General features: G+C 47.2%; 1 protein-coding gene across 1 annotated transcript in view; it reads right to left on the bottom strand.

Annotated features, from left to right (window-relative positions):
• The window catches only part of clcn6 (chloride channel 6), a 71,718-nt gene that overhangs the window by 13,511 nt on the left and 38,202 nt on the right, over window positions 1-20,005 (bottom strand). Inside the window, exons 19-21 of the mRNA XM_038773737.1 lie at window positions 14,742-14,899; window positions 12,140-12,296; window positions 161-268 (exon numbers count right to left, since the gene is read on the bottom strand). Coding sequence (XP_038629665.1) covers window positions 161-268; window positions 12,140-12,296; window positions 14,742-14,899 — 423 coding nt within the window. The remainder of the gene's footprint in view (window positions 1-160; window positions 269-12,139; window positions 12,297-14,741; window positions 14,900-20,005) is intronic.

Here is a 20,005-nt window from a genome sequence, read left to right as displayed (position 1 = left end):
GAAGCATTCAACATTTGCTGCTCCACACAAACCCACTCCTCGCTCCACAATAGACCAAGCTCTCTGTGCACAGTCCACACAAAACTGATCAACCAAGCAGGTCGCAAGCAGCTACTAGCCCCAAATCCACTTGCACCTGCGGCCCCAACAAATCGCTTACCACAATCATGCGTGGATGCAGGAGGGTCAGGTCAAGATCATGAACGTCAGGGTATCGCGGATAATCTTCAGTCATGTCTGAATAGGACAGCCGTGGTTGTATCGAACTCTGAAACAGAGTGTGACAATTACTTATGCGACAAATGGTAAAAAGGGAAACAACAAAAACAAGGTAATGCCAGCTCAGGGGGGTATTCAGCACATTCTGGATCAGCCACTCAATTGATTCACTTTCAGCCTGAATGCTACATCTAATTGTTCCTCTAATGAATCTAGTGTTTCCCACTCCCCCACACTGCCCAGGAGTTCATTTGGTATGGTAATAATCCCGGTGTGGACCCCAAATTAACCTGCTCTTAGTTTGAGGTTGTGTCTTCTTGTCTTTTAAAAAATATTTTTATTGCCGTTTTTCAATTTTACAGACTGATACTTTTTTAAAAAATAAACATTTTATTAAGGTATTCTTGGTATTGTAACAACAACACAATAAACAATGTACATGAAACTATACGCATAGTGCAAAAGCCGTCTCCCTCCCTTACAGGTCCCCCTTTATTAACCCCCTACTCTAAGCTAAACTAACCCCACCCCTCCCCCCCCCTCCTTCTGCTGACAATTAATTTTCCAAGTCGACGACGAACAGTTGCCACCTCCGGGTGAACCCTAACAGTGACCCTCTCAAGGCAAACTTGATTTTCTCCAAACAGAGAAAGCTAGCCATGTCCGATAGCCAGGTCTCTGACTTTGGGGGATTTGAGTCCCTCCAAGCTAATAGTGTCCGTCTCCGGGCTACCAGGGAAGCAAAGGCCAGAACGTCTGCCTCTTTTTCCTCCTGGATCTTCCGACACCCGGAAAATTGCCACCTCTGGACTCAGCGCCACCCTTGTTTTTAACACCGTGGACAGGACGTCTGCAAACCCCTGCCAGAATCCCCTGAGCTTCGGACATATCCAGAACATGTGGACATGGTTCGCCAGTCCTCCCGCACATTTGCACACCTGTCTTCCACCCCAAAGAATCTGCTCATCCGGGCCACTGTCACGCGAGTCCGATGAACGACCTTGAATTATATCAGGCTGAGCCTGGCACATGCTGCGGATGCGTTGACTCTACTTAACGCGTCCACCCGCAGACCATCTTCTATCCTCTCAGCTCCTCAGTCTGCATCTCCTCTGACCCCAAACGTTCCTTGTAAATGTCAGAGACGCTCCCTTCTCCTACCCATCCTCTGGAAACTACCCTGTCCTGAATCCCCCTTATCGGTAGGAGCGGGAAGGTTGACACCTATTTACATAGGAAGTCCTGCAGCTGCAGATACCCGAATTCATTTCCCGTCGCCAACCCAAACTTCTCCTCCAGCGCCCTCATATACGGAAAGCTCCACTCTATAAACATATCCCCCATCCTCTCAATCCCTGCTCTCCGCCATATCCGGAACCCCCCTTCCATATTTCCCGGGCAAACTGGTGATTATTACAGATTGGGGACCAGACCGATGCTCCCTCTGCTCCCACATGTCTCCTCCATTACCCCAGACTCTCAGGGCCGCCACCACCACGGGGCTGGTGGAGTACTGTGCCGGCGGGAACGGCAGAGGCACGGTTAACAACATCCCCAGACTGGTGCCCTTGCATGAAGCCGCCTCCAAACGCTCCCATGCTGACCCCTCCCCCAGCACCCACTTCCTGATCATGGCTATATTCCCCGCCCAGTAATAGTTACTAAAATTTGGCAGCGCCAGCCCGCCCTCTCCCTGACTACGCTCAAGCATTACCTTCCTTACGCGCGGGGTCTTGCCCACCCAAACGAAGCCAGTGATCACACTGTTGACCGTTTTAAAAAGGACAGCAGAATAAAGATGGGGAAACATTGAAATATGAACTGGAATCTCGGGAGGACCGTCATCTTCACTGCCTGCACCCTCCCAGCCAGTGACAACGGAAGCGCGTCCCACCTTCAGAAATCGTCCCTCATTTGGTAAACTTATGCAGCCGCTCTCATTCCCGAGCTACTTGAATGCCTAGGTACCACAAGCTTCTCCCACCACCCGAAACGGCAACTCCCCCAATCGCCTCTCCTGTCTCCTCACCTGGATCGCAAACATCTCACTTTTCCCCATATTCAGCTTATCCCCCGAAAACCGGCCAGATTCCCCTAGAATCCTCATAATTTCTTCCATCCCCTCTATTGGTTCAATACATACAGAAGCAGGTCGTCCGCATAGAGCAAGACTCTGTGCTCCAGCCCCCCCCCGGCCCTCTTCGACCAGCCCCTTGTGGCTCTCAGAGCAATCGCCAACGGCTCTATAGCTAGCGCGAACAACAGTGTGGAGAGGGAGCATCCCTGTCCTGAAGGACAAGACTTTGGCGAGCAACTTGGCATCCACATTCAACAGGGATATCGGCCTGTAGGACCCACACAGCTCTGGGTTCTTGTCCCTCTTCAGAATCAGCAAAATCGTGGCCTGTGACATTGTCGGGGGCAGCACCCCTCTTTTCCTTGCCTCATTGAACATCCTCATCAACACCGGCCCCAATATCCCAGAGAACATTTTATAAAACTGGGTACCCGTCCGGCCCTGGGGCTTTACCCGACTGCATGGCTATCTCTTCCAGCCCGATCGGGGCACCCAGTCCTTCTACCAGCTCCCCGTCCACCTTTGGGAAATTCAGCCCCTCCAAGAAATGCCTCATCCCCTCCGGCCCCGTAGAGGGTTCCGACCTATACAGACTACTGTAAAAATCCCGAAACGCCATATTCACCCCTGCTGAATCTCCAACCAGGTTCCATCTCCGTCATTTACTTTCCCTATCTCCGTGGTTGTTTACCTCTATCTAAGCTGCTGTGCAAGCATTCTGCTGGCCTTCTCTCCATGCTCATAGATCAGCCCCTCGCCTTTCTCAGCTGCCCCACCGCCCTCCCTGTGGTTAACAAGCCAAACTCACCCGTAGCCTCCGCTGTTCCCTTAAAAGCCCTGCCTCTGGGGTCTCCACATATCTTCTATCGATCTGTAGTATCTCCTTTACCAGTTGGTCTGTCTCTGCCCTGTCTACCTTCTCCCTATGGGCCCGTATCGAGATCAGCTCCCCGCTGATCACCGCCTTCAGTGCTTCCCAGACCACCGCTGCTGAAATTTCCCCCGTCTCGTTGACCTGCAGGTAGTTCTGAATACATTTCCTCGGCCACTCGCACACCTTTTCGTCGGCCATAAGTCCCACATCTAACCTCCAGTGCGGGCGCTGGTTACTGCCTTTACTAACCTGCAGGTCAACCCAGTGCGGAGCATGGTCTGAGATTGTGATCGCCTAGTACTAGGAGTACACTTTACGCACGTGAGTAGGAGAACTCCTTCACCCTCAGCTGCCCGCATCTCCATGGATCTACGCACCACCCCCCATCTGCTCCATGAACCCTTTTAGTTCCTTTGCCATTGCTGGCACCCTGTCTGTTTTCGAGCTTGACCGGTCCAAGTCAGGGTCAATAACTGTGTTGAAGCCCCCTCCCATGACCAACCTGTGCGAGTCCAGGTTCGGTATCTTCCCCAGCATCCTCTTTATAAACTCCACATCATCCCAATTTGATGCATACACATTTACTAATACCACCTGCACCAGCTCCAGTTCCCCCTGACCATAATGTAACAACCTCCCACATCTGAGACTATTCTAGCCGCCTCAAACACCACCCGCTTATTGATCAGGATTGCAACATCTCGAGTCTTTGAGTCTAGTCCTCAGTGAAAGACATGACTGACCCAGCCTTTCCTCAATCTAATCTGGTCAGTTACTCCAAAGTGCGTCTCCTGCAACATTACTACGTCCACCTTCAGTCCCCTAAGATGCGCAAACACACGTGCCCTCTTGACCAGCCCATTTAACCCTTGAACATTCCAGGTGATCAGCCTAGTTGGGGGGCTCCTTTGCCCTCCCCCCCCCTCCACCCCCATTCGCCGATCAGCCATCCCCTTTTTTGGGCCCACCTCCAGCCCATTCTCCGTGCCCCCACCGGCCCGCCCCCAGGCAGCCTCCGCCTCCAACCTCTTCTCTGTCCCTTAGCACAAGTCCCTCCCTCGTCAGCAGACTATTTTCCACCCCTCCCTCCCAGTAACAACACTCTGTAACCCAATCCCTTTAATAAACCGAACATATGCACCCCCCCATACTGCGCTTCCGCGAGCTAGCCCGCACAGCTAACTTGGTGGCCCCCATCCGTGGCGCTGGATAGTCTCCCACCTATTGTACCCCCCCCCCCGGCTCATGCAAACATACTCCAACATCAAACAATCCCCACACGATTGCCCGACAGAAAAATACCAAGATCTAAACCAGCACACCTCCATCCCCCAACAGCGCAAATGAAAACCTTAACTCACTCAGCTCTGCCACTGGTCCCAAATCAATGCAAAAGGCATTACAAACAGCTTCCACAAAACAAAAAACAAGAAACTTTTTTAAAAGAACAGAAAAACCAAAAAAAAAAAGACATGATCGTTGCAGCAAAGTTCAAAAGTTCTCAGTCCACCACCAGTCCTTTCCTTTTCACGAAGTCCAGCGCATCCTCAAGCGACTCAAAATAAAAGTGCTGTTCCTCATGCATGACCCAGAGACCCACAACAGTCCGAACTTCACCTTTTTCTTAAAAAGGATCGACCTAATCTAGTTGAAGCCTGCTCTTCTCCTGGCCACCTCCACACTCAGGCCTTGGTAAACCCGCAGGATACTGTTGTCCCACTTACAGCTGTGTCAGTTTGGCCGACTGTAGAATGCGCTCCTTATCCAAGTACCTATGGAATCTCACCACCATTGCCCTCGGGGGGGGTTTCCCCCCTCCCTTTCGCGGCTTCCTCGTGAGCGCTCTGTGAGCCCTGTCCACCTCCATGGGTCGGGGGAATGCCCCATCCCCGAGCAGCTTCTCAAACATATCTGCAGTGTATGCTGCGGTGTATGCCCCAGCGTCCGCTCCTTCAGACCCCTCCGGGAGCCCAACGATTCTCAACTTCTACCGGCGGGATCTATTCTCTAGGTCCTCCACCTTCTCCAGGAGCTTCTTCTGCTGGTCTCTCAGCATCCCCACCTCTAACTCCACCGCTGTTTGATGTTCCTCCTGCTCAGCCAGCATCTTCTCCAGAATGATACTTTTAACGAATGGTGTGTCTGGTATTTACATGTTCTACAGTTTCTTATTTACATACATATTTCACAACATACATTTTCCCCATCCTCCCCTTACCCCTCCCTGTCCCCTCATTGGGGTGGTGGTGGCGGGGTTTCATGTCCTCTCCCCTCTCCCCCCCCCTTTTTCTCTGTGGCTCCGTTGGGTTCCCTCATCTCCTCCCCCCTTCCCACCTTCTCGTATCGTTCTTCTCTGCTCTGTCCCATCTCCCCCTCTTTCCTAGACTCTGTTGCCTTCGAACAGGTCTTGGAACAGGCAAACGAATGCCCCCATGCTTTGTGGAAGCTCTCATCCGATCCTCGGATGGTACACTTAATCTTCCCCAGGTGGGGAAATTCCACCAGGTTTACCAGCCACGGGACAGCATGGTGATGCAATGGTTAGCACTGCTGCCTCACGGCTCCGAGGTACCAGGTTCAATCCCAGCCCTGGGTCACTGTCCGTGTGAAGTTTACACATTCCCCTCGCGACTGCGTGGATTTCACCACCACATCCTAAAGGTGTGCAGGTTCCGTGCACTGGCCACGCTAAATTGCCCCTTAATTGGAAAAAATGAATTGGGTACTCTTAAATTTTTTTTTTTTTTATAAAGTCTGCCAGCCAGTCTGCAGCTGTGGGTGGTGCTGCTGATCGCCAGCTGAGCTGGATTCTCTGGCATGAGATTAAAGAAGCAAAAGCAAGGGCTTCTGTTCCCTTCCCAAGGTCTGGCTGTTCCGATACCCCAAAGACTGCCACTCTCGAGCAGTCACACAACCTTGGACATCGCCTCGAAGAAGGCTGTCCAGGACCCTTCAAGTCTGGGGCAAGCCCAGAACATGTGGGCGTCGTTGGCCGGGCCTCCCTGGCACCGTTTGCATTTATCCTCCACCTCCGGGAACATAAGAACGTAAGGACTAGGAGTAGGCCATCTGGCCCCTCGATCCTGCTCCACCATTCAATGAGATCATGGCTGATCTTTTGTGGTCTCAGCTCCACTTTTTGGCCCGAACACCATAATCCTTAATCCCTTTATTCTTCAAAAAACTATCTATCTTTAAAAAATTTAATGAAGGAGCCTCTACTGCTTCACTGGGCAAAGAATTCCATAGATTCACAACCCTTTGGGTGAAGAAGTTCCTCCTAAACTCAGTCCTAAATCTACTTCCCCTTATTTTGAGGCTATGTCCCCTATTTCTGCTTTCACCCGCCAGTGGAAACAACCTGCCCGCATCTATCCTATCTATTCCCGTCATAATTTTACATGTTTTTATAAGATCCCCCCTCATCCTTCTAAATTCCAATGAGTACAGTCTCAGTCTACTCAACCTCTCCTCGTAATCCAACTCTTTCGGCTCTGGGATTAACCTAGTGAATCTCCTCTGCACACCCTCCAGTGCCAGTACGTGCCTTCTCATGTAAGGAGACCAAAACTGAACACAATACTCCAGGTGTGGCCTCACTAACACCTTATACAATTGCAGCATAACGTCCCTAGTCTTAAACTCCATCCCTCTAGCAATGAAGGACAAAATTCCATTTGCCTTCTTAATCACCTGTTGTACCTGTAAACCAACGTTTTGCGACTCATGCACTAGCACACCCAGGTCTCTCTGCACAGCAGCATGTTTGAATATTTTATGATTTAAATAATCCCGTTTGCTGTTATTCCTACCAAAATGGGTAACCTCACATTTGTCAACATTGTATTCCATCTGTCAGACCCTAGCCCATTCACTTAACCTATCTAAATCCCTCTGTAGACGTCAGGTAGCATCTGCACGTTTTGCTTCACCACTCATCTTAGTGTCGTCTGCAAACTTGGACACATTGCCCGTGGTCCCCAACTCCAAATCATCTATGTAAATTGTGAATAATTGTGGGCCCAACACTGATCCCTGAGGGACACCACTAGCTACTGATTGCCAACCAGAGAAACACCCATTAATCCCCACTCTTTGCTTTCTATTAATTAACCAATCCTCTATCCATGCTACTACTTTACCCTTTATACCACGCATCTTTATCTTATGCAGCAACCTTTTGTGTGGCACCTTGTCAAAGGCTTTCTGGAAATCCAGATATACCACATCCATTGGCTCCCCGTTATCTACCGCACTGGTAATGTCCTCAAAAAGTTCCACTAAATTAGTTAGGCAAGACCTGCCCTTTATGAATCCATGCTGCATCTGCCCAATGGGATAATTTCTATCCCGATGCCTCGCTATTTCTTCCTGATGATAGAATCCAGCATCTTCCCTACTACTGAAGTTAAGCTCACTGGCCGATAATTACCCACTCTCTGCCTACCTCCTTTTTTAAACAGTGGTGTCACGTTTGCTAATTTCCAATCCACCGGGACCGCCCCAGAGTCTAGTGAATTTTGGTAAATTATCACTAGTGCATTTGCAATTTCCCTAGCCATCTCTTTTAGCACTCTGGGATGCATTCCATCAGAGCCAGGAGACTTGTCTACCTTTAGCCCCACTAATTTGCCCATCACTACCTCCTTAGTGATAACAATCATCTCACGGTCCTCATCTGTCATAGCCTCATTTCTATCAGTCACTGGCATGTTATTTGTGTCTTCCACTGTGAAGACCAACCCAAAAAACCTGTTCAGTTCCTCAGCCATTTCCTCATCTCCCATTATTAAAACTCCCTTCTCATCCTCTAAAGGATCAATATTTACCTTAGCCACTATTTTTTGTTTTATATTTTATATTCATGTTCATTCAGGTTCTGGTTAGGTGCGCTCTGTGCACCACCTTGAACTGCATAAACTGAGCCTTGCGCAGGAGAAGATGGAGTTAGCCCTGCTGAGTGCTTCGCTCCCGAGTCCCCAACCCACTTCCATCCCCAGTTCGGCCTCCCATTTTCGTCTGGCTTCGTCCAGTGGTAGTCTTACCCTATCCAGTAACCGTCCATACATGTTCCCACAGTTCCCTCCCTCCTTGCTATCCATGTTTATCAGTTCTTCTAGTAGTGTCTCTCTCGGTGCCCTCGGGTATCTTGCCATCTCCTTGCAGAGAAAGTGTTTGATTTGGTGGTGTCTGAGTTCCTGTCCTGTCGGTAGTTCTAGGTCTGCCGTCAGTTCGCCCAAGGTCACCACTCTGTCCCCTATGTAGAAGTTCCTGACTGTTAGCGTTTCTCCATCCTGTCTCCATTTTTTTTGAAGGTGGTGTCGAACATGGCAGGTGGGAACTTGTGGTTTCCGCAGATAAAGGCCCTGGGGGACATGTAGGTTAGACCGGAATGCTGCCTCATCTGGTTCCATGTCTTGTGTAGCTACCACCACTGGGCAGGATGTGTACTTCATCAGGGGAGATTGGAGAGTTTCTTTTTGGAGTCGTTTTCTTTCCTCCATTGAAGTTATTTTGCCTTCGATTTCTCAGGCAAAATTTGCCTAAAAGTGCCCATTTGGTTCTGGTTGGGAGGAGAGCCACCTGATGTGCATTCGCTCAGCACATCACCGTCCCCGGAAGTCTTATTCTGGTTAATTTAAAGTGATATTCAATATTTAGCTTTCCCGTGCTCTTTACTATCTTGCATCTTTCTCAAAACCCTCCTTCCATGAATAAATATTTATTCCAAAATACAAGTTAATCCTCATCTCTGACCTGGGACCTTGACGATCAGCCTCTGTCTTTGTCTGCATTGTCCACAGTCCTTCGATGTTTACCTTGCCTCTCAGTGACCAGACTTAGACACTAGGTGCAATGCTGTACAGTTGGATCAGGATTCCCTCTGGCATACTCAGAGTTGGCTACATCATTCAGCATCATCTTCGATTTTCTGACTGCCATGCTGAACTAGCTGAACACGTTAAATCCAATAAGCTCTCTGTTCACTATTGCAATGCCATTCATGAAGTGTGTACCCCCGTTAGGTTTGTAATTTTGCTAAGGCAGCATGGTGGCACAGTGGTTAGATCCCAGCTCCGAGTCACTTTCCGTGTGGAGTTTGCACATTCTCCCTGTGTTTGTGCGGGTTTCACCCCCACAACCCAAAGATGTTGCAGGGTAGGTGAATTGGCCATGCTAAATTGCCCCTCAAAATGAATTGGGTACTCTAAATTAATTTTTTTTAAGTTTGTAATTTTGCTGCATGAAATGAAATAAAAATCGCTTATTGTCACAAGTAGGCTTCAATGAAGTTACTGTGAAAAGCCCCTAATCGCCACATTCCGGCGCGTGTTCGGGGAGGCTGTTTCGGGAATTGAACCGTGCAGCTGGCCTGCCTTGGTCTGCTTTAAAAGCCAGCGATTTAGCCCTGTGCTAAACCAGCCCCGTGCTCAACATTATTCCTTTCAAGATGTTACACTTGTCATCCACTGGCCTGCTGTTGTATCACTCTCCCCAATGAATACATTTGTTTTAGTTTCATGCTTATTTGGAATTGACCCTTTTAAATTTATATACCTGGTTCCTGGTGCTTGGTTTCTGAATCCCAGACAATCTTGAATTTGACTATCCTGTGGTCATTGTTTCTCAAAGATGTCACGACCTCCATTTCCTGTCTGTTGTCTGAGTCATTCTCGAATATCAAGTCAAGATCAGCTGCCTCTCCTGGCTCCCTGACACATGGATCATGAAGCAGTCATGCATTATCATTTACCAACTCTCAACTATTTGGGCTTTATAAAAACACACGTGGTTAATTGAAGTTGCCCATTAACATAACTCCCTTCTCTTAAAAGCTCATCTCCCCGGAGGACAAATCACCCTTTCCACTTGGTCTTGGTTACCAAGGACTAAGCTTTGGGTTGCTTACACCAACAAGATAAACCAGATTAGTTCATGGAGTGGCTTTTTATCTTTCACAGGATCAACTTCACTTCCTGCCCAGGAATTCCTGATACAATCTACATCTCCACCTTTTCTGACTAAGATTCAATCAATTATATTCAAAAATGCACTTTGGATTCAGCCATATTTCTGATACATTACGTTATAGCTCCACAATGCAATAACCATCAACAATTACATGATTTTATTTCTAACGCTTCTACCACCTGAATATCTTACTGCAAATCTGGTATTTCTTATGGCCCTGGCTTACTTTGTTTGGTATCCAGCCTATGTATGTCTCTATATTTCTGTGCCTGCACCTTCCTGTCGCCTGGCCATCTTCCTTACGAACAGAGCTATCCGAGATCCAATTATCTACCTGTCAATACCCCAACTATTTGGTTTAAAGGATTTTTGATTGCTACTTTGATGTTACTTCCATTCCCTTCACTCCCACTTGGTCTAGCCTGGCATATACTGGTGCTCTCAGATACACTGCCTGCCTCTCATTCTCATCCTACTTCCCCTGGTAAATTCATTGTTTCCCAAAGAATGGAAATGTAAGAGAAAACAGATTTCTCCCTCTCTTCTATGAAGTTATATTTTCTTTCTTCACAGTGGTTTTCCCTAGACCTGTTGCAGTGCACCATGAAATCAAGCTCAGTTTTCAGCCAACTCAGGGAGGTGTGGGGTGGAGGGGTTTGGCTAGTCGAGGGGTGTTGGTGGTATCAATCTGTCGGGAGGGTGGAGAGGGATGTCAGGCAGTCAGGAGTGGACTGTTCGCCACTCAGGCGGGTGTCAGTCAGTCGGAAGGGTGGGTATTGTCAAGCACGGGGACCAGTTTTGATCCGTCGGGGTGTGAGGGAGGGGGGCATTGTCTCAGACAGGGGTAGGGCATTTGGGGAGCGAGGAAGGGCAAGATGGGTCGAGTCAAGTCGGGCCTGGAGTGGGGAGGTTGGGTGAAGCCCGGGGGATGGGGGTTAATTCTTCTCACAATTTCTGGGTAACTATTGCTGTATGACACTCAGTAGTATTGCAATTTCAAATCTCAATTATCGGATGATACCCAGTACAGTGCAATCACTTCCTAGGCAATTGCCATCCAATCCTTACCTGGGCACGTCCAGGCATTGGTGGGCGCGTGCTGGGAGTCGTCTGTCCCCACCACCTCCCTCCTAGTGCTTGGTTTCTGAATCCCAGACAAGTTTGAATTTGACTATCCTGTAGTCGTTGTTTCTCAAAGATGCCATGACCTCCATTTCCTATCTGTTGTCCGAGTCATTCTTGAATATCAAGTCAAGACTGCCTGACATGGGGCAGCACGGTGGCACAGTGGTTAGCATTGCTGCCTACGGCGCTGAGGACCCGGGTTCGAATCCCGGCTCTGGGTCACTGTCCGTGAGGAGTTTGCACGTTCTCCCCGTGTCTGCGTGGGTTTCACCCCCACAACCCAAAAGATGTGCAGGATAGGTGGATTGGCCACGTTAAATTGCCCCTTAATTGGAAAAAATAATTGGGTACTCTAAATTTATTTAAAAAAAGACTGACTGACATTCCACCCCCCCCCCCCCCCCCCACCCCCCCATTATTCAAGTCAGTCACTAAGATCACTGTTTACAGTTCAAAAGGAGTCCCGTTAGTGAATTCTGTGGGGTTCTCAATGTACTCAGCAGTAAGGTTCACAAAATAAGCAGGGCTGTCTCAATAAAATTCCAAATGAATATTACATAGAATAATAAAGCAGATGCTGGAAATATGAAATAAACACAGAAAATATTCAGGTCACAGACCTGAAACCTTGACTCCAGTTTCTCTCTCCACAGATCGATCCTGCCAGACCAAATGAATGAGTTCACCCTGTACCTAACCAATGTTGTACTGCCCGGGGGCATCTTTTGACATCTAACACTGGGAGTCGTCCCAATACCAGGCAAAATATTTATCTCTTTGACCAGCACAAAAAATCACCACCATGTATAATAAAATGCATTTGCTGGATTTTAAGAAATAATGAGAAAGGCAAAGGTGTTTGAAGCACTTACCGACTGGGTCTCCGAGTAGCAAACCCCGCGCACAAGCAATGTAACTAGCTGCGATCGCAGAATAAGACCATGAAAGGTTAACGGTCGAAAGCGCTCCTCCATTGTCCATTCTTCACTGGGAGATTGGTCAGGGTATAGATTTGGATAGGGCGCATGTCTGTACAACAAGATGACCAACAGTAATTGAGTCAGCATAAATGCACAACAGTGTTCAGGAAGGGCCCTTCCTGTCCATTCCCTTATTCATTCTCTCACTCTCTCTCCAGAAAAGCCGCAGATCTGCAGTATTTCCAAACCTGCAGATAACCTGGAGGAATCTACAGTAAAAACTATCATAGACAGAAAGCAGAAACCTCGAACTGAAAGCCTAGACTGAAGGAAGGGGTGCCAGAAGACAACTACCTGAAACAAAGACTTTATCCTTTTTCTTTCATCGTTATTTACACCCCCTTTTCTCCCTCTGTGTTTGTCTGTCTTGTGTGTGTGAGATTTATAGAGGGTGAGACAAGTTAAAAAGGAGTGATTGGGGAGCGGCACGGTGGCACAGTGGTTAGCACTGCTGCCTCATGGTGCCGAGGTTTGATCCCATCTGTGGAGTTTGCACATTCTCCCCATGTCTGCATGGGTCTCACCCCATAACCCAAAAATGTGCAGGGTAGGTGGATTGGCCACGTTAAATTACCCCTTAATTGGCAAAAAAAAAGAACTGGTACTCTAAATTTATAAAACAAAAACATGAAAAAAGAGAGGGATTAGGAATGATAGAATAGTTGTTGTTTTCTTTAAAAAGTAAATTTAGAGTACCTAATTAATTTTCCAATTAGGGGGCAATTAAGTGTGGCCAATTCACCTAACCGTACATCTTTGGGTTGTGGGGGTGGGACCCTCGCAGACATGGGGAGAACCCAGTCCTCATCGCCGTGAGAGCAGTGCTAACCACTGCGCCAGCATGCCGCCCAGGAATGAGATAATAGTTAACCTGTTGTATTTGCTGCATATTTAATTATAGTTATTTTCACCAGTAATATTAATTGTGTTTAAATTTACAAACCTGGTGACTGCAGTTATTGGTCAGCTGAGGGACAAAGACTTTGGGTGTTTTTCTCAGAATTATGTGTCAATTTCAATTGTGTTGAGACTCCGGGTCAAGTGGGGCTGTAATTGATCACACACTAGCCCAGTGGGTCATAACAACATCACATTTGCAAACCACCTAAAGTGTGTGTACAACCAAAATGAATGTGGACAAGATGATGGATTAAAAGTATCTCAATGTGCACATTTAAAATAACATACTTGCAGTCAGGTAAAATTCAAGCACCAGTTGGAGTTCCATGATGCCAAATCACATTCTGCACAAATCCCAATATAGCCCAGGTGCAAACACTTGCTTCAATCCACTATAGATGCAGAAATTAAATAAAATTTCTTTAAATATTGTTCTAAGATTATTTTAGCCGCAGTAAAATTGACACAGGTTCTGCCTTAAGCATTGCAGGTTGATCACATAACCCATCAGTTAACTACTTGGTACCGAGGTCAGCTTCTCATCACTCAGTAGGAGGGCTCACTAGCATTTCTCACTTACACCTTCCCTCAACGTTCCTGCACCCAATGTTCCAGCCATCACCCAGATTGCTGCGCTCAACGGACAGCGTTACATCGCGCAACGGACAGCGTTACACGTTATAACCGTTACAGCACCAGCTTCACCAGCTCTGGGGCTATTCCATATGCTGCACTTTCAAAGAGACCTGCATGCTGTAAGCTGGAGGCCAATTAGGTTTTGCCAGTTACTATAATAGGTCCACGGATCAGCCCCAAATATCAATAGGTTGGATTAAAGTCACATAATTCTCTTGTGCAATTCCTCCGAATGAGGAGAGGGCAGGAAAAGGATCAGATGTATCAAAGCCAGGCTATTCAGTCTCTTACTGAGACGGAGCACAAAATAGGGAAACTTATTTTAACAGGAATTACCCCGGTTATTTTTATTAGTTTATTTGTTGCAGGTGTTGCAAAGAAGGCTGACATTTTTGCCCCAGTTGAATACAACTTGAATGGGTTGCTCGCCCATTTCAGAGGGCAGTTATGGATTGGCCTCATCGTCATGGGTCGGAGTCACTATCAAGCCAGGTTGTGTAACAACAGATTGCCTTTTCTGGAGGACATTAGCAAACCAGGTGGGTTATAACAACAATCTGACGTTTCATGATCACCATTATTTTTATCTTTTTATTCCAGATTCTCTTGATTGATTTAATATAAATTCCTAAGATGCTGTGGTAGGATCTGAAGTCAAGGTTCGCTATCATGACTCCAGGCCACTGGATTATTAGTTGAATAACTAAACCAGAATGCTATGATGTGCTCCCGAAAGACAAGCTGCTTGCTCACCAAGTGCTGATTTAGCTTTAGTATCAGCAGCTGCTGACTCAATAAAATGCAACAACGAACGTCACCACACTGACCAACAGGGCACCAATTGGCAGGCCACTGGTCAAAGTGTTGAAATAACCTGTAGGTCAAGCGGTGAGCAAGCGGCAACTAAAGAAATTCGCTGACTGGGTGAAGCCGAGGAAATAACCATGCATGCACCAACCTGCGCTCAAGCATCTGCTGCAACATGTCCTCTCCGTTCTCAGCAACCTCAGTTGTCACCAGTTCATCACACATGTTCCTCAGCTCACTGGATGGATAGGATTTCATCGACTGGCTCCGCTTGTGCTGTTCCCCGGCTCGAGTCAGAATACTTGATTTCTGCACCAGAAGAAAAAAAACCGTGAGCCCCAACACACAGAGGAACAGCTACGTCACCAGAAGCCTCAAATCCCAACCATGCTGCAGGTTTGAATTTGGTCATTTCAAGCTGCAGCATATATTTAACAATCTATAGTTCTAGGAAAACATCTCAAGGCATGTCACATGAGCAGTATCAGATTTCACACCGAGCCACATAAGACGACATCAGGACAGCTGATCAAAACCATGGTCAGAGGCAGGTATTAAGAAGTTTCTTAAAGAAGGGAGCAAGCTGGACAAACTCATCATGGCGTTCATATGGGGGGGGGTAAAAATGCTAGGATCCCAAAGAAGGTCTTACAAAAAACAAAAACCAGGGGAGGGTTAGCCCTCCCGAATCTACAATTCTACCACTGGGCAGCAACAGCCGAGCGAGTAAGGGGATGGATCCAGGAGCCAGAAGCTGAGTGGGTGCGTGCGGAGGAGGCCTCCTGCATGGGAACCTCCCTCCGGGCCCTCGCCACGGCAGCACTCCCATCCCCACCCAAAAAACACTCCAGCAGCCCAGTGGTGACAGCCACCCTCCAATCCTGGAACCAACTGCGGCAGCAACTTGGCCTGACCAAAATGTCGAACAGGGCTCCCATCTGCAACAACCATAGGTTCAAACCAGCACTGACCGACGCCACCTTCAAAAGGTGGAGGCAGGACGGGGGGACACTGACAGTCAGGGACCTATACACGGACGACAGGATCGCAACACTGGACGAACTGACAGAGAAATTTCAGCTAGCTGGGGGGAACGAGCTACGGTACCTGCAGCTCAAAAACTTCCTACGAAAGGAGACAAGGACGTACCCACAACCGCCACGACAGACACTACTGGAAGACCTACTGGACGCAAGTATCCTAGAGAAAGGGAACTGTAGTGACATGTATGACCGACTGGTAGATAGGGACGACACCGTACTGGACGCAACAAGGAGGAAATGGGAGGACGACCTGGGGATGGAGATCGGGTGGGGACTCTGGAGCGAAGCACTGCATAGGGTCAACTCCACCTCCACGTGCGCAAGGCTCAGCCTGACGCAACTAAAAGTGGTACATAGAGCCCACTTAACAAGAACCCGTATGAGTAGGTTCTTCCCGGAGGTGGAAGACAGATGTGAACGGTGCCAAAGAGGCCCGGCCAACCACGCCCACATGTTCTGGTCTTGCCCCAGACTCGTGGAGTACTGGACAGCCTTCTTCGAGGTAATGTCCAAAGTGGTGGGAGTGAGGGTGGAGCCATGCCCGATAGTGGCGGTCTTCGGGATTTCAGAACAGCCAGATCTATTCCTGGGGAGGAGGGCGGACGCCCTTGCCTTTGCCTCCCTGATCGCCCGCCGTAGAATCCTGTTTGGCTGGCGGTCAGCAGCACCGCCCTGAGCTGCGGACTGGCTGTCCGACCTCTCGGAATCTCTCCAAATGGAGAAAATCAAATTTGCCATCCGAGGGTCGGACGACGGCTTCCACAGAACGTGGGAGCCATTCATGCAACTGTTCCGGGACCTATTTGTGGCCAATGTACAAGAGGAAGAATAGTCGGGGGAAGGTAGCGGGAGGGGGGGGGGCTACAGGTTCGTTACGGGGGTTCGATGGCTAGCTAAGGCCCAAAACCAAACTAAATAAACATGTTGGGGGGGGGGGGGGGCGCGCAGTTACTACTACGAAGATGCTTACCTGTAAATATGTATGTTAATTTTTGCGTGTTTGTTTTTTTTTTCTTTCTCCTAACAATTTGTAATTTGTTCAATATAAAATATGAAAACTGAATAAAAACATTTATAAAAAAAAAAAGAAGGGAGCAAGACAAAGGTTTACAGAGCAATTTGCAGGCCTCAAGGCCTGAAAGAATCTAAAGGCACAGACAATGGCATGGTAAGGCCAGAATTGGCAGAGTGCAGAGGGTTGTAGGGCTGGAGCAGGATGAAAGCATTGCTGGCAAGGGTAAGATTTACTGTGCATCTCTAATTGCCCTTGAGAAAGTGGTGGTAAGCCACCTTCTCGAGTCACTACAGTTCACGTGGTGGAGGTACTGTCAGGGAGTTCCAGGATTTTTCCACCAGTTACAATAAAAAAAACCTGTTATATTTCCACAGCAGAATGGTCTGTGACTGGAGGGGAACCCACAGGTGATGGTGTTCCCACTGTGTTGGTGATGCAGGGAGTGAATATTTACAGTGGTATATGGGGTGCCAATCAAGCCAGCTACTTTGTTTTGTGTGGTGTCAAGCTTAAGTTGGAGCTGTACTCACCCAGGCAAGTGGAAAGAATTCCATCACAAAACTAACTTGTGCCTTCTAAATGATGGACAAACCTTAGGTAATCAGGGGGTGAGTTACTCATCACAGAATTCTAAGCTACTCTTGGAGCTACATATATTTATATGGCTGGTACAGTCAATGGTAACGCCCAGAATGTTGATGAAGTGAGATTCAGAGAAGGGAATGCAGTTAAATAGCAAGTACAGAAAGGAAGAGGAAAAGTCATGAAAGGATTGAAACACGAGGATAAGTATTTTTAAATTGTCGACCTATCTAAGTCAACACACGCAGTAGTGATGGCTGAACCACGACGGCAAGCAAATTAAAAGGGAATTTAAACGTCTAAACAAGAGCAGCCGATTGATTTTGTTTTGCTGTTGGTGCTCTTTGCTTGGGCACAATAACGAATCTTCCTGAAAAGCCCCGTCTGGCCTGGTATTTTTTTTTTTTTAATTACTGTCCCATTTCCAGCCTCCCTTTCTTTTCCAAGGCCCTTGAATGTATTGCTGTCATTCAGCTCCCTGCTCACCTATCCCAAAACTCTGCGGGCTTTAAAAGCTGCCTCCAAACCTACCTTTTAGAACACGTTTCCAGTTGAGTCTTGCCCTGTTCCCTCAGGTGTGAAATTCCCAGCATGTTTTATTGCAAGAAAGGTAATCTGTGACAAAAATTGGGTGTTTTGGTCTAGTTTTGGTTCCAGTGGTTGTACTTCTAAACCCATGTCCAATACAGTCCGGAACCCACCTGCAGCTGTGGCTCAGTGGGCAGCACAGATACCTGAGTAACGTGGTCATGGGTTCAAATTCCACTCCAGGAACTTGAGCACATATCCCAAGCTGCTTCGGAGTGCAGTTCGAAGGGACTGCTGCCTAGTTTCTGTCTTTCAGGCAAAATGTTAATCAGTCTGCTCTCTTGGGCTTGCATAAAAGATCCTGTGGCCACTGTACAAAATAAAGCAGCAAGCTTTCCACAGTGCCCTGGACAATATCCATATCTCAACCAACATCACTAAAAACAAATGGCCTGTCATGGTGACAGCATGTTTGTGGGATCTTGTGCAGATTGACTACCACATTTCCTAAACTGCAACAGTGACTGCAGTTTAAAAGCACTCGGGTGCGTGCCTGCAAAACGCTTATGAAACATTTGGAGGTGGTGGAAGATGCGACTGAAATGTAAGACTGCCTTGTGGAGTTTGCACATTCTCCCCGTGTCTGTGTGGATCTCACCCCCACAACCCAAAGATGTGCAGGTTGAGTGGATTGGCCACGCTAAATTGCCCTCTAATTGTTTTTTTTTTATTTTAAAAGAAATGTTTTTTGAAGTAACATTTCAAGTTTTGTTAGTGTCAGGCAAACTGAAATTATGCCTCGTGATTGGTTAGGTACAAGTCTTCCGAAGGTTCATTCTTATTTTATTAGAGATGTGATTTAAACATTAAGCAGTGCCAGCAACACGACAAATATTCAAATTAAATGGTCTCTTTTCAAGTGTCAAAAACTAAATAATTCATTTTTTTGAAACCACTGAAGAAAAACTTTTCATTTTTATGAAACAGTTCAGTACAGCTGGAGGAAATTCTACTAAAAATCTATTTATGAAAGACTGGCTTCATTCACAGTGCGGGGGGGGGGGGGGGGGGGGTGAAAACACCTACCCATTAATAGGTAAATATATACCATATATACCTGTAAATATACATCCAGCCACATTGTGAATGCTCCTTATAATGAATGAAATGAAAATCGCTTATTGTCACGAGTAGGCTTCAATGAAGTTACTGTGAAAAGCCCCTAGTCGCCACATTCTAGCGCCTGTCCGGGGAGGCTGGTACGGGAATCGAACCGTGCTGCTGGCCTGCTTGGTCTGCTTTAAAAGCCAGCGATTTAGCTCAGTGAGCTAAACCAGCCCCACTGAAATGCAATGCTATTTATCCAGAAAGTAAGTCCAGCTGCAAAGCTATCAGACAGGGTTTACTGTTTACTTTCTGGGCACATTGCCCACGGTTTATTTAAACCTCAAGGCAAGGAGAGACACCTTCGAAAAGATGGGATGTTGGGGCTCACTGGGAGAATCATGCAAGATGCAAGTGCTGAAAAAGTCTATGATAAGGCAGGTAGAAGACTGAGCAACACGTCAGTCATTATAAAACTCAAAGCTTCTCATTAACATTTAACAAAAATGACATAGAAAAAAAATAATAATATGTAGCCGAAAAGAATAATCACACTGTCAGATGCAAAGCGCAAGTAATTGCTGAAGTGTGAATTTCATTGCAGGGAGGGTTAGAAAAGCTTGGTCAGATTGGATCACAAGTGCACTCTGGTGGTTGTTGCCACAACTGCAGAGAATTTGATACACAGGTCAGTGCAAAACACCACTGACACCATAGGCTTTATCCGGGCAGCATATGCCAGCAGGTGCAGTCAGTATCTCTTACAGCTCACTTACCAGCCACTTCTGTGTTTGTACAGTTTAACTACCGTTTTGTCATATCTTGTGGCTAATGATAACTAATTTGGAATAAATATTTATCCCACTACCAACAGCACTGAAACAGGTAATTTGTTAACTTTCTTACCTCTGTTTGGGGGAGGTTTCTGCGCTTTTCTCACATTACAATAGTAATTCTAAAAATACCTCACTGGCTGCAAAGTGCTTGAGGATGCCGGAGGTTGTGAAAGGTGCATTGTAAATGCAAGCTATTTCTTCATTTTCTTAATTATTCCACAACACAAAGTAATGATTTGACCCATTGCATCAGTGAGCTCTGCACAAGCTAAAATCTAACCAGATAATATTATCTTTATTATTGTCA

This window comes from Scyliorhinus canicula, chromosome 16 (assembly GCF_902713615.1).
Source record: "Scyliorhinus canicula chromosome 16, sScyCan1.1, whole genome shotgun sequence".
In the NCBI taxonomy this organism is placed as follows: domain Eukaryota; kingdom Metazoa; phylum Chordata; class Chondrichthyes; order Carcharhiniformes; family Scyliorhinidae; genus Scyliorhinus; species Scyliorhinus canicula.
This window is presented reverse-complemented; position numbering and strand designations above follow the sequence as displayed.